The following is a 12,908-nucleotide window of genomic DNA, read 5'->3' as shown; positions in this document are numbered from 1 at the left end:
GATCCTGTTAAAAAATAGTTACTTCACATGCCTGCTTTATCACAGTAATCTTACAAACTTCTCATGTTTTTATTATAATACAAGTTCTTGGCACATGCTAATATCAACCTCTGTCTTTTTACAAGTGCCTGCTCACTCTACTTCATACAATAAAATACAGGAACAGCAAAAACACTGTATATAAAGCCTCTCCTCAACAGAGTTCAATTAAGTTTCATATCAAATTCCAGTCTACCCCATCACTAAGTTTACTTTTACAATGTTCTGTACAATCAATGTTTGATGTGTTATACTAATGCTTGCACCCACCAAATACATTTTTCTAGGACTCGAGTGACCATGTTTGCTGCTTTCCATTGGAAAACTCAACCTAAAAACTCGTCTCAACAACTGCAATTGATCAAAGGATAAATTCTCAGTTAGATTTGAATTTTGTTCACTAGTAACACCACTGGAGTCTTGTTCATCTAAGAGTGTCTAAAGATTATATTGGGCAATTTAAAAGTTTTACTAGCAACTTGATCTCAACATTTACAAACAGGTATGGGAAGAAAAACATTTTTTTTTTTACTTTTTCTCAATGATGCACTGACATCCTCATTCCAAGCTGTTCCTTAGTCATAGGGAGGATAGGGACCCTAGGAATGTGGTCAATCCCCCTCAGACAAACAATTATCAAATCTAGATACAACTATCCACTGAGAAGGTGAAAGCTTATGCGCAACACAATATCACAGTGATATTGTGGACCATCCACTATGGTAATTTCCACTACAACAAAATGCCAACTTAATCCTCTGACTCCTATGACTACTAGCATCTAGTTTCTTCTTACAATATCACTCCTTAATCACACATAAAGGTCATGAGAATGAGGGAAATGATCACTGAGGAACTTCTAAATTTGTAAACAATTTTCCCTTGCCAGAACCTTAGAAAATGTCTAGGAAACAGTTTGGCGAAGATGCATACTGATATTAAGGTGCAAAGGTTTAAAAGGAGTACATTACCTCAGGATTCACTTCCATAAACTATCATTAGCCTAGTAAATATTATTTGCTATGCCAGTGTCTGCTTCATTGAGATTTGTGTAACTGAGTTTCACAGGAAATGGTGGCCAATCAGACTTTATATTTTGTTGAATAGTAACAACTTGATGGTTAGCCACTGGAGCAAACAGTAACCCTGTGTTGCTGCTTGGGTAGTCATGACAATATTGTATTCAACTTAAATTGTACTACACATCAAATATGAAGCATTTGACCAGTAAATCAAACACCTTGATTGGAAGAAGATTGTAGCATATACTGAAATTACAATGTTGAGTTGATAAAAACAAGTGATTGACATTTAACTCAATTTTTTAACTGTCACAGTTGTAGTTCATTGATAATGGAAAAAAGGGCATCTTCTGCAGGCTAATTGACTTCATCAGTAAAAAGGACAGCAGGACTCTAATGGAAAAATAGAAAGATGTTAAGTGTTGGAAAAGGGACCTGAAATTATAACTAACAGAACATCTGGGTGCAGTTGTACAAAGGGCAGATAATGCTATCAAACCAATAAATTGCTATCCAGCAGATAAGTGAAAGCAAAAGTATAGCATTATCCACCACATAGAGATTTGTTCAGCAGATAGCATTAACTTGTTTCACCCCTGAATTGTTTCCTATAAGGTAGTGCAGCACAACAATAATACTACTAATAATGATGATAATAATAATTGCAATTGCTCTCAAAAAAGAGGCAGGATATGATTTCTTTCAATTAATTACTACTTAAGCCAGTTTTCTTTGTACCTTTTTTCAATTTTCATTTAAGACAAGCTGTGGGATGTTGTCGTTCCTGTATTTCCTTGGTGCTGCTGTGGCCACGTGTGATGTCCCTGATAACTATCAACATCATCCCCCATATTGCCTGCTCCCACCCAGTGTCTTCTTGTTAATGATGAATTGACTGGAATAGTTCCTGCTTAAAGACAAAAAACAAAAAAAAAGAAAATTACACATCTCTTGATTGCAAAGAGAGTTATGGGATTATAACTACATACTTGAAATGACACTGGTGAACATGTGGATATAGCATGAAGAATACAATTGTTAATTTCTTCCTAAAAATGAGTAAGCTGTTCACAGGAAATTATCAGTAATTCAAATTCTGATCGATGGGCTATTCTGCAGAACAAGTCTGGCACAAATTCAGCTGTCATCCCACGACAGTCTTCCTCAATTTTACTTATTCCTTGTCTTTTCACAAGAAAAAATGGGCAATATTAAAATAAGTGATCGAATAGCCCTTGCATTATAGAGTCTTCAAATTGTAATTTGTGTTTCCAGTTCTGAAATGATAACACAGAATTCTACCACCTTCCTACTTCTTTTTGAATAGCCCTTGCATTATTGAGTCTTCAAATTGTAATTTGTGTTTCCAGTTCTGAAATGATAACACAGAATCCTACCCCCTTCCTACTTCTCTTGAAAACTGTTATTACTAGTAATTCCCACACATTCAACATACAAAGTCACTGTGCATTTCATAAAGGAAAGTCTATTAATTAAGAATGTTTTATTTCTAAAATACCAGACATTTAACCCCAGTACTTTCTTTCATTTCAAACTTTCATACTTATCTGGTTAAATCCTTTTAACAACAAACCTTCAGTAGTTGAGTGACTTGTTTCTCTGCTGTTAATACTCTGAGAAATATCTCTTTCATCTGTGAAGTGAGAAGTATTCATTTTTTTCTTTCACGTTTACAAAAATCAACACACCGGGCATGATGCACATGAATGATACTACTGTACTGCTCAGATGTATTTCACTGTTGATTATATGAGCTTACCATCATTAATTGGTAAATCAGGGTGTGGATTATTCTCCAGTGCAGGATGATTGGCAATATCATCTATAGCAGGCATATTCACCTCGTCAGTGAGGGCAGCAATAGGATCTGCCAACAGATCCTCTTCAGGATCTGCCTGATGACTCAAGATTACTGGTAATTCATAGTGATGGAAGAAAAATAGCATGGAATGCTGCCAACAAAAATGACAAAAATCTGTTAGTTCCCATGATAGCCTGAAACAACCACAATCCAGATAAGCCAATTTTGATCTAAGGCTGTCAGCCAGAAGTTGGAAGTTTTTTCTTTGCAACATGGCACAAATCTTCTGATTATGTCTTAAAGTTTAGAATGCCTCTCACACACTCTGCAGCATATTAGTTGACGTTTATGAGCATCAGAAATAGTTGCATTCTCCCTTCCAGCAGCCATTTGTATCTAAAAAATAATTCCCTGATGACCAGATGTAAAATAAACAATATCAAAAATCATCTGTTTTGTAAAAGAAAAAATTGGAGAAATTAGAAAAAATTAATTGAAAAAGAACAAATGTAGCTAAAAGCATGCACAAGGCTGTAACTTGAGGATGCAAAGTATAACCTTGAAAGCAAAAACTCAAGGAATGTTTTGAGTTGATGTCATTTGAAATTGCATGATATTTCCACAAATTATATATCAAATTGTCCTATGTTTGAGACTTTCTGTCTATTGAGTTCTTTAAAGTTTCTTGCAAGTACTACAGCAAAATGTACTCAGAATAAAAAAAATGACATGTGATTAGTGACATTTTAAGCATAAATGGGGTATGTGTGGTCCATAATATCTCCTACACAAGCACAGTAACCTACCTCTTTTTAAAGTATTTTTCAAAACAGACATTAGTAAGGAGTTGATATACAATATATATATATATATATATATATATATATATATATATAGGAACTCTGGGTTTCGATTTTTCCTAAGTACAGTGCTCGATAAATAGAAGTAGAGCATGATATATATTAGATTTAGAAAAAACAAAGAGACTATACTTTCACTCCTACAAGCCTGTTTCATGATTACTCACTCATCAGGGGATTTTTATAAAGAATTACCTTAGGATATGTTATGCAAGTAATTACTACTGGTAACAGCTTAGTGGTGAGTATTAGCAAGTTTACCATACCTGAATAAATAACCATGAAGTAACGAGGGCAAGTCCACTATACTGACCATTAAAACGGTAATGATATGCATAAAATGCAAAATGATACAAATAGAAGAACCTGAGGTAGAACAAACGATGGAATAGTTTAACATGATGGTAAAGAGGAACACTCACTTCATTAACTATAGAGCATCACTTGTACCTACCTTAGCCAGAACTTTTTACTCTGTTGAGTATGACAACAAATGGCATCATATTGATCAGCTGTCCATACTATCAGAATGATGTAAAAGCTTGTTGTAGTGTCATTGAAAAACTCTGACATGATAGCTTCCATTCCTGTATGAAAGAATTGTAAATGTTTTATTGAAAGTGCTCTAAGCTAATCTGGCTAATTTTCAAATCCCCAACTGCCAGAAGACAAACCAGTGGCAGAACTGGTAGAAGGAAAATGGGTTACCCTGTTTACATCTGTGGTCCACAAGGGCAAACAATAACTTTTGTGACTTGCTCTTTTTAATGTCAACACTCTACACCTTTTACAAACTTAGCTGTCAGATCTGTTACCTCCACAAATTTAATTATAAGCCTACGAAGAATCAATATATCACTTACCTACATACAGGGCTAAGCACACAGTCAGCCTAATTTACATTAAGCTAAATCAAATTTTTTTATAACAGTGATAACTAGAGTGTGTCTACAATAAAAAGTATTTTGATTTGGTATAAAAGGTAACTTCGCATATGAGCACCAAGACTATGTACATATACAACATAAGTTACCTACCCACAAGAGAGAGAATGACTGTGAACAAAGGTGCTGCAGGGAATGCTATTGTCACATTTAAATCCAACATCTGAAGCAAATTCACTTGAGTGAACCAGAAAATCAACAATTTAGTATGACTAAAACTGAACCAAACAAGTCTGCTTGGTGCCAAAACTGAAACATGCATGGATTGCATCATTTCTTTCACATCCCTGTCCTTTACTATACATCCAAACCTAGGTCTATGCCATTTACAAAATTACAGATTTGTACTAGGAAAGCTTTATGTGTCAAACACAAGAATCTGTGAGGATCATGACCATGATGAAAGTCTACAGGCTGAATCCTGACACCTCTCATCAATATAATAATAATTGATGATAAGATCACAATTATAAACCATCAGATATTCCAACTTAACCAGGGACTCACCAATGAAAACAAAGATTTGATGATGGCAATACCTCAAAAGCATTGAAATTGAAATAGTCTGAAAAGAAAATACAATAAAGAGTCAGTGAGTTTACTGCACCTCACTAGTGAGAACATCCCACAGCAAGAAGGTAAAAGTCTGAATGGCTAATTCTCAAGTAGAGATGCGATTGATCAACCCAAACACAACAGTTAAACCTTAACACAACACCAAGTTAATTATCTATTCATGTACAAGTACATGTAGCTATCAGACAAAATTGGCTATTCAACTTTTTAATCTTTTAAAGCTACACTAATTAAGATACAGGCAACAAGCAAAATTACTTACAAAAATAAACATAAGAACAAGAGCCACTAAGTATGATGTGCGTGCCATCCACATACTGACAAAGCGAAAATGATCCCCAGTCACAACGTTACGTAGATAACCTGTTGGGTATGGATAAGTGAATATCAGTAAAGACAAATTTGTTGTTATTTCACATTTTTATTATACATGCATAACAAATCCTTTTCTGCATCAGATTGTTCAAAAGGTGATTAACAATAACACAGGATTAAGTTTAATATGTCCTTGATTTATCTTGAAATAAAATACATATTGGAGCTTATGTTTAGAGGGGTATTATCTTTGCATATGAAGAACCTGAAGGAAAAATGTAAATTTGTCTGCATACCTAACCCACAGTTACATGTAGCTCAATTAAATGGAAGGGAAAAATAAGATAAAAAACCATAGGTTAACCATTGAAGCAGCCTCTCTAAAGCTGAGATGATTGTTAGTTACTGTGAGAAAATAAAAAATGAAAAATAAAATCATTACTCACCTTTGTTGTCTTCATATTCAGCCAGTCTTTTGACACTTGACATTAACACATCATCATATCCAAGGAATTCATCTAACAAGAAACGACTCAAACTATCTCCAAAACACTGCTCCACTGCAGGGTCTAACAACATACAAGCCACATAATGCATTACCAACAAGTACAGTGGGCTGCTACGAGACAGAATGTGAGGATTCTTTCTCCACAAAGAAATCTAACTATGCCATAAAAGAGATTGCTAATTTTTTTCAATCAGAACATGTATAGTTACATGCAATTATCTCACAATTTTATCCCGTAATATTTAAACCAAATTCAGTCATGAGATTCTAACTTACCAAGTTCAACCACCAAAACAGGAATTCCCAGCTTCTTTCTGGATTCTGAGGAAAGTCTAAGAAAACCATACTCCAAGGCATATTCAACAGCATATTCTTCTTTTCTTTCCTCTAGAAAACAATCAGATTATATACTTAAAATAATTTATGATCCAATATTAGTTGCAACCTTAAAGGACGTTTTATGAAGGCTTTCGAGGCAACACATAGAAGTTCTATGGAAGTTGTACTCAGCTGATGATGACAAGCCTTAACAAGACAACATCACTAACTTCTTCCCTCCTTGATTGTTGCATATAGAAGATAAACAAACTAAGGTTACCTATTGGGAAACTGAGCACACAAAATGTTAAGTTACAGCCTACCTTCAATCTTGATTGGTGCTAACAGTTCAAAAGCACTTGGCACAACAGTATCCTTTACAGGAAGATGGTTATTCTGTGGCACATTATTAGATGAATGATCATACACATTTCCCACAGATGATGAATAATTCTCTCCTGATTTAAGATTGGCTCCCACATTACTAATATTTACAAGGATATTTTCTGTAATGTTAGCAGAATTAGTGAAATTAGTTCTTGTAGTATCATTTTCAGATAATCTGCTGACAGCTACATTTCGTGATATGACTACTCTAAGTACTCCATCTCTGGGCCACTGGTCCTTGATCTGGTCCAAACAGTTTATAGGAGTCCTTGAAAATGCATTGTGTATGTAGCCCAGGATTACAAAACAAGTGATAGCCTGACAAAAAAAAGCACAACCAAAGATATTTCAGATCATAAGCACATCCTTTCTCTGAATTCCCAACATCATGAAAGGTAACTGAGTTCACAAAAAGTGATCACTGCAAATTCAATATAGACTGGACACATCTTTGGATAAGAGTTTGCTGGTGCTGCAGTAAGTAGATTTGTTTGTGTCATTACGTACGAGGGCCTCAAATGTGTATATCACAGCAACATCAGAAAGATTTAAAACTTATTGTGACAACTCTAATGGATTAACGAGTTCAGGTTAAACCCCCCCCCCCCAGTTTTAGTATTATTATCCTCCTACTGTTTGCTTTTTCCTCATTTATGTCATATGCAAATTTTATTACTTTCTAGACATGACCTGGAGAAATCTAGAGAACAGTGGCTTTGGCAAACTACTGTAAAAATTAACATAAGTGTTTTCTTATTGCTGAATGCAGTAGGTATGTACTTAAACACTGGTCACTCAATGATGTACAAAGCCTACGCAATTAAAATGTCTTCGTTAATAACAAGCATGAAGACTATCTAACATAGCTTTTATTATGAAATTACATTTACTTGAGTTATATGGGTTCCATTCCTTGTTCATCATTATGTGAGCCACATAAAAAATAAAATTCAAAGACATTTCCCTGGGTAACCAAAAGCACGACTTACTTGTTCTTAAAAAACCCAGAAAATGAACCATGACGTGGGAGAGGGGATAACTTGTTCAGTATTTAACATCTTGCATATCAACAATTACAAAACCTTTAAGGAGAACATAGAGGCCTCAACCATCTATATAAAAGAAAACATGTTTCTAAATACCTTCATGAGCACTCCCATCTCTAAAAGAAGGCGAACAGGCGGAGGAAACGAACGAGCATACATAAGCGCCATTTTGAAAAACAGGGCGCGGAATAATCTGTCGCGGGCATTTATGAGAGGGTTTGTTCCTTCCAATGGCATACTGGCGCTTCTTCAACTTCAGAAAGTATTACAGTTCTTAATGATTGAAGATAATGAACTCTTTAGAAAGTCCACATTGCCACAAGTCTGTTTCATATATGTTAATGTTCATCTTTCCATGCGAATTCTCTTCGCAATAGAGGTTCGTGTTTTGATGACGTATTAGTACCCAGGGCCCAGTTGTTCGAAGGTTGATTAGCGCTAACTCAAGGTTAAATTTTAATCTGAATTTCTTTATTCCTTTATTCAAATACCTTTTTAGGATAGTTTCTGGTGTTCTTTATAGAGCATCAAATAATCATATTCGTGACAAAAAGAATCCGACTGAATTTTCTCTTAAAGCCATCAGATCTGAAATCAGATTTCACACTAACCCTGGGTTATATTAACCTAGCTAGAACAAGCCGGCCCAGGTCCCTATGTTTTTGTGGGCATCATAGGGCATCATAATAGGCCGAGGTGCAGGGATTAGCTGAGCTGAAAGTTACTTTATTACACAAGTCCTGATAACTCAGATGGACAAACCATTTGGACTAGTACAGTCCTCTATTTTCTTGACTTTGGTGATTTTCCTAAGCCATGGCGCAGCCTTACAAAGAAACGCTACAGTCCTTGTGCTCGGTGGTGGGATATCAGGAATTGCTGCTGCGAAGACATTGAGCGATATGGGAATTAACGATTTTGTGATTTTGGAAGGCACAGAAAGAATTGGTGGAAGAATGAGGAAGATGAAATTCCAAGGGACAACTATCGAAATGGGCGCAAACTGGATTCAAGGAGTCAAGGGAAATCCAATCGAGAGACTGAAAGAGATATGTGGATTGCAAGGAAAGGTTGAAAACAGATCATTTGTTATTAGAAATGAAACCGGAAATAACACTACTGAGAGAGGAAAAATGGCCCTTCTGAAACATGAAGAGGATGTATTGAACAAAATGATTGACATGCGCCGGCAGATGGGTGGTGCAGACATTTCTGCTCGAGTTGGTCTGCGTCTTACAGACTGGCTTCCATCAAACCCGGAAGAAATGGCTACAGAGTACTTTGAATATGACTTTGAATATGCTGTTCCACCGAAATACGTTTCTCTCCGTGCAGGAATAGCCAACCATGGAATTATTCATTCAGTGGGTGGGGAACAGTTTTTTGTTACTGACCCTAGAGGATATGTGCATATTGTGGACTGTCTAGCAGGAATGTTTCTGGAACCTGGAGATTCCCGTTTGCAGTTAAACACAACTGTCGAAGAAATAAAATGGAGTGAAAATGGCGTTAATGTCGTCACCGACAATGGAGATGTGTACAATGCAGATTACGCGTTGCTAACTTTTAGTATTGGTGTCCTGCAGAGCGGATTGGTGACGTTCACACCTCAACTCCCTGAGTGGAAGTTAGAAGCTATTTTTAAACTCAGTATGGTGATTTACACCAAGATTTTTATCAAATTTCCGTCAAAATTCTGGGATGATGAAGAATACATTCTCTATGCTTCTCAAAGGAGAGGATACTACACAATGATGCAGAATTTGGAAGCTGATTCTCGGCTACCCAAAGGGACTAACATTCTACTGATAACTGTCACAGAGGAAGAGTCTGTTAGGCTGGCCTACCAGTCCAATGAAAAGACCCAAGAAGAAATCATGGAAGTATTAAGAGGTATGTATGGAAAGAACATTCCAGAGCCAATAGACATTTACTATCCCAGATGGGGACTTGACAGGTATTTTTTTGGATCCTGGGCAAACCTACCCATTGGAATTTCTAGGCAAGACTATGTTAATCTTCAGGCACCAGTCAAGCAGGTGTTTTTTGCCGGAGAAGCAACACATGAGTTGTACAATGGTTACGTCCATGGTGGATACTTGACAGGAGTGGAGCAAGCAAAAAACATAGCAAAGCATGTAAAAACTGGATCTTTTAATGATGAAAACAAGGCAGTCATCTAACAGTAATGTGTCTAAATAGAAAATGTATGCCGGAGGACAGCACTAATTTAAATCAAAAACAAATTGAATCAAGATGACCTTCACCTTGTTACATGCCAGATCCACATACTCTTGATAAAATATATCACTTCTTGAATTATTCTTTCACCTTATAGTACATCAGAATACTATACACATGATAAGCATTTCATATTTTGTAGTTCAAATATTCAATATTTTCCTTGAAAAACCAAAAATACTGTATTTCACAGATTCATGTTTGTGATCCAATGTTCAACAAATTTAAAAGTTTGGGTAGATGGATCTACTCTTGTAAAGGAAGAGAATCAGATAACAAGGCTCTACACTTTAGTTATTTGAAGGTTACTGGCAATCATATAATGAGAGTCTTAAAATTAGCTATATATCATATTTGATTTTAAAAAATTGACTTAATTATGGCCCAAAATGATAAAAATACAATGGAAAAAACCTTGAAATAAAAACACCCAAATCTATGAAAATCTAAAGTTAAATAAAATGTTCAAGCTGCAAGTAACAGTTTAATATGGGCCATTCTGCACACTTCAACCTTAAGCTGTTATCGCAAGTTCTTTAGTATGGTGAGGGGTTTCATAACTTGTCTCAGCTTCTCTGATCTTTGTGAATAAGTTGACAAATTGTCACCTGGAAATTTTGCTTGGTAAATATCAGGATAGGACCTCTCAAACTATGAAACAAAATAATAAATACAATCATGTTTGCTATTACAATCTTAGTAACACATGTTTAAAGCAGGATGAAGACATGAGTGATGTAACCTGAGTATAACAACCAATGACTTGTCTATTCCTCCTGTCATACTTCATTCCTCCTTCTCTCTTCTGTAGCCTGCCCCTCCTCCCCCATTTTATCTCTGCTACAAACATTTACATGTTGTCATCTTCACCCTTTCCTTGACAGTAATGGCCTTATGCATCCCCTCCCCCCTCCCTGCTCCCCTCCTCCCAGGAACCCTAAGCTGCAGATTTACAGCCATGGAAGGAGTAGAAGATTTTCTCAAGTCTAACATTCATGGTTTGCTGATTGTTTTGGGTATGAAAATTTTTTCCACAGTCTTCTTTAGGGCCAGGGAACAAAATTAATAACTATTGTATAAAAAAACATACCAGTTTAAGTTGCTTCTTTCTCTCTTTTGTACTTATACTCTCATCTTCTACAATTTTGTTGAGTAGATCCTTAAGTGAACGTTGAGATGTGATCAAGGTCTGTTCTTTGTACTCTTCAGGGGTGACCCTTTGACAAAATGTTACTGTAGATGGCACAGTTGACTGAAAATATGTGAACAGAAATAATCAAAAATTCCCCCAATCATGTTAGAAGAATAATTGTCGATCATAACTCCACCTGTGAGCTGGCTCTCATCTCATCTCACTGTAGCAGTTCACTGTGGCACCAGTGTTTCCTTGCCTGCAAGAAAGTTTGAGTTCTTGGCTAAAGTGAGCTGAGGAGAGGTCCCAAACCCGTGCAGACATCTTATCAGCCCACCCAAACTTTCTTATGAGCGAAGAAACACACATGCTGCAGCACCTTCAGGGGACCTTCTTATAGGCTAACTATAACTTGTTGACATAACCATTTAATATACATGAAGCAAAAACACACTTTGCTTTGTCGACAGTTCCTCAGAAACAAGAGCCTCTGTTCCACTTGAAATTCAAGCCCTTCAGGGTTCTGGAAAAAAAAATATTAGCAAACTTAATACAGTCTGTCAACAAAAGAAACTTTTACAAGAGCTTGGAAAACTTCTAATGAACAGTAAATCTGAGTTGAACTTGTCATAAAAACCACCAATGTGGAAAACTTGAGACACCATAGATGTAAAGTAGTTTTTCTCTTTTTGGGACCAAAAATTTCAAGAATTTCTTGCAAGAGTTTATAGCAGATAAGTTCCATTTTATAAGAAAAATCACAAATTAAAACAAGCTATCTTTCCATAAAGGTAGGATTCAGTCTTAGCAAGGTCTTATTCTGTCATTTAAACTCTAGCTAATAGAGTAATGTTGTGTGTACAGTCCTAGTCCTAGGTGAATCTCAGCTGAAATGTAAATGTTGCAGTAAGTTATATCCTTGGCACTTACCTTGAAATATTCTGGAAACTTTTCCATCATAAAATACACAAGCCGTATGGCATCCATGTCTGCAGTTACACCAAACACAACATGGCTAAAGGACTGGATAAGCTGTCAATAGCACAATAAAATGCCGCTGAAATTCTCCATAGAGAATCAGTGTCTTAAACCCTAAGCAATAACAAATGTATCACATGGTCACTGTATCACTGTCTCAATCAACTCAACTCTGATCATGACATCCACTGAGGTTGTCAAAATGTCAGTCACTCATACAGACAACAATCATTCTTAAGACTACTCTCACCAGAATGATCAGACTACACAATCAAACAAAAGACTTCCTTACCATTTCTTTGGTTGGTAACTCATCACTTAAGGAGATAACATGGTTATCCACGAGTCGAACGATAAATTTTAAAAGCATCTGAAGTAACTCTCTGTTTTTTACTGGAATCATCAAACAGCAATACTGTAGGGAGCGTATGGCTGTTAACTTACAACTGAAGAGATAGTCTAGGAAAAAAATACCAAATAAAAGTTAAACATGTTGCAGATCTCTAAATTTCTATGAAACAAAATAATTTCAGTGATAATTACCCCTATTCTTTCAGGGAAATGAGAATCCATGTGATTTACATATAGTGTGCAGTATTGATAAAATTTATCAGCATTTATAAATAAGTTCATTTACCAACTGTTTTCTTGAAGACCCCTAACAAATGTCTTGGAACAAGTGGGCATGTCTGCTCATCTTCAAAGAACCCCACAACAGCT

General features: G+C 36.0%; 3 protein-coding genes across 4 annotated transcripts in view; 1 reads left to right on the top strand and 2 right to left on the bottom strand.

Annotated features, from left to right (window-relative positions):
* Nucleotides 1–48: 48 nt before the first annotated feature.
* On the bottom strand, nt 49–8,244 carry LOC113674130 (membralin). Of its 2 annotated transcripts, none has more exons than XM_027190604.2 (13): nt 7,934–8,244; nt 6,728–7,109; nt 6,363–6,473; nt 6,025–6,147; nt 5,526–5,626; nt 5,195–5,252; nt 4,781–4,864; nt 4,198–4,330; nt 4,010–4,109; nt 2,842–3,034; nt 2,656–2,715; nt 1,800–1,968; nt 49–1,454 (listed from the first exon to the last, which is right to left on the bottom strand). In XM_027190604.2, the coding sequence occupies exons 1-12, from the start codon at nt 8,072–8,074 to the stop codon at nt 1,817–1,819; spliced, it is 1,638 nt and encodes a 545-aa protein (XP_027046405.2). In that variant the 5' UTR covers nt 8,075–8,244; the 3' UTR covers nt 49–1,454; nt 1,800–1,816. The 2 variants fall into 2 exon arrangements, with proteins under 2 accessions (XP_027046405.2, XP_027046404.2); XM_027190603.2 differs by having other exon boundaries at nt 1,800–1,971; nt 7,934–8,233.
* Nucleotides 8,245–8,272: 28 nt separating this feature from the next.
* LOC113674159 (uncharacterized) lies at nt 8,273–10,799 on the top strand. The gene has a single exon (XM_027190631.2). It carries the CDS (start codon nt 8,590–8,592, stop codon nt 10,018–10,020), a length of 1,431 nt encoding a protein of 476 aa, XP_027046432.2. The 5' UTR covers nt 8,273–8,589; the 3' UTR covers nt 10,021–10,799.
* LOC113674158 (DEP domain-containing protein 1B) overlaps nt 9,977–12,908 on the bottom strand; it is a 4,920-nt gene continuing 1,988 nt past the window's right edge. Inside the window, exons 5-10 of the mRNA XM_027190630.2 lie at nt 12,826–12,908; nt 12,481–12,647; nt 12,141–12,242; nt 11,665–11,733; nt 11,169–11,330; nt 9,977–10,729 (exon numbers count right to left, since the gene is read on the bottom strand). The exon at nt 12,826–12,908 is cut by the window's right edge and continues 70 nt beyond it. Of these exons, the coding sequence (XP_027046431.2) occupies nt 10,601–10,729; nt 11,169–11,330; nt 11,665–11,733; nt 12,141–12,242; nt 12,481–12,647; nt 12,826–12,908 (712 nt within the window). The 3' untranslated portion in view covers nt 9,977–10,600. The remainder of the gene's footprint in view (nt 10,730–11,168; nt 11,331–11,664; nt 11,734–12,140; nt 12,243–12,480; nt 12,648–12,825) is intronic.

The sequence above is a fragment of the Pocillopora damicornis genome, chromosome 11 (genome assembly GCF_964200805.1).
Source record: "Pocillopora damicornis chromosome 11, jaPocDami1.2, whole genome shotgun sequence".
Taxonomy (NCBI): Eukaryota; Metazoa; Cnidaria; class Anthozoa; order Scleractinia; family Pocilloporidae; genus Pocillopora; species Pocillopora damicornis.
Note: the sequence above shows the minus strand (reverse complement) of the source record. Positions and strands in the feature narration are given on the sequence as shown.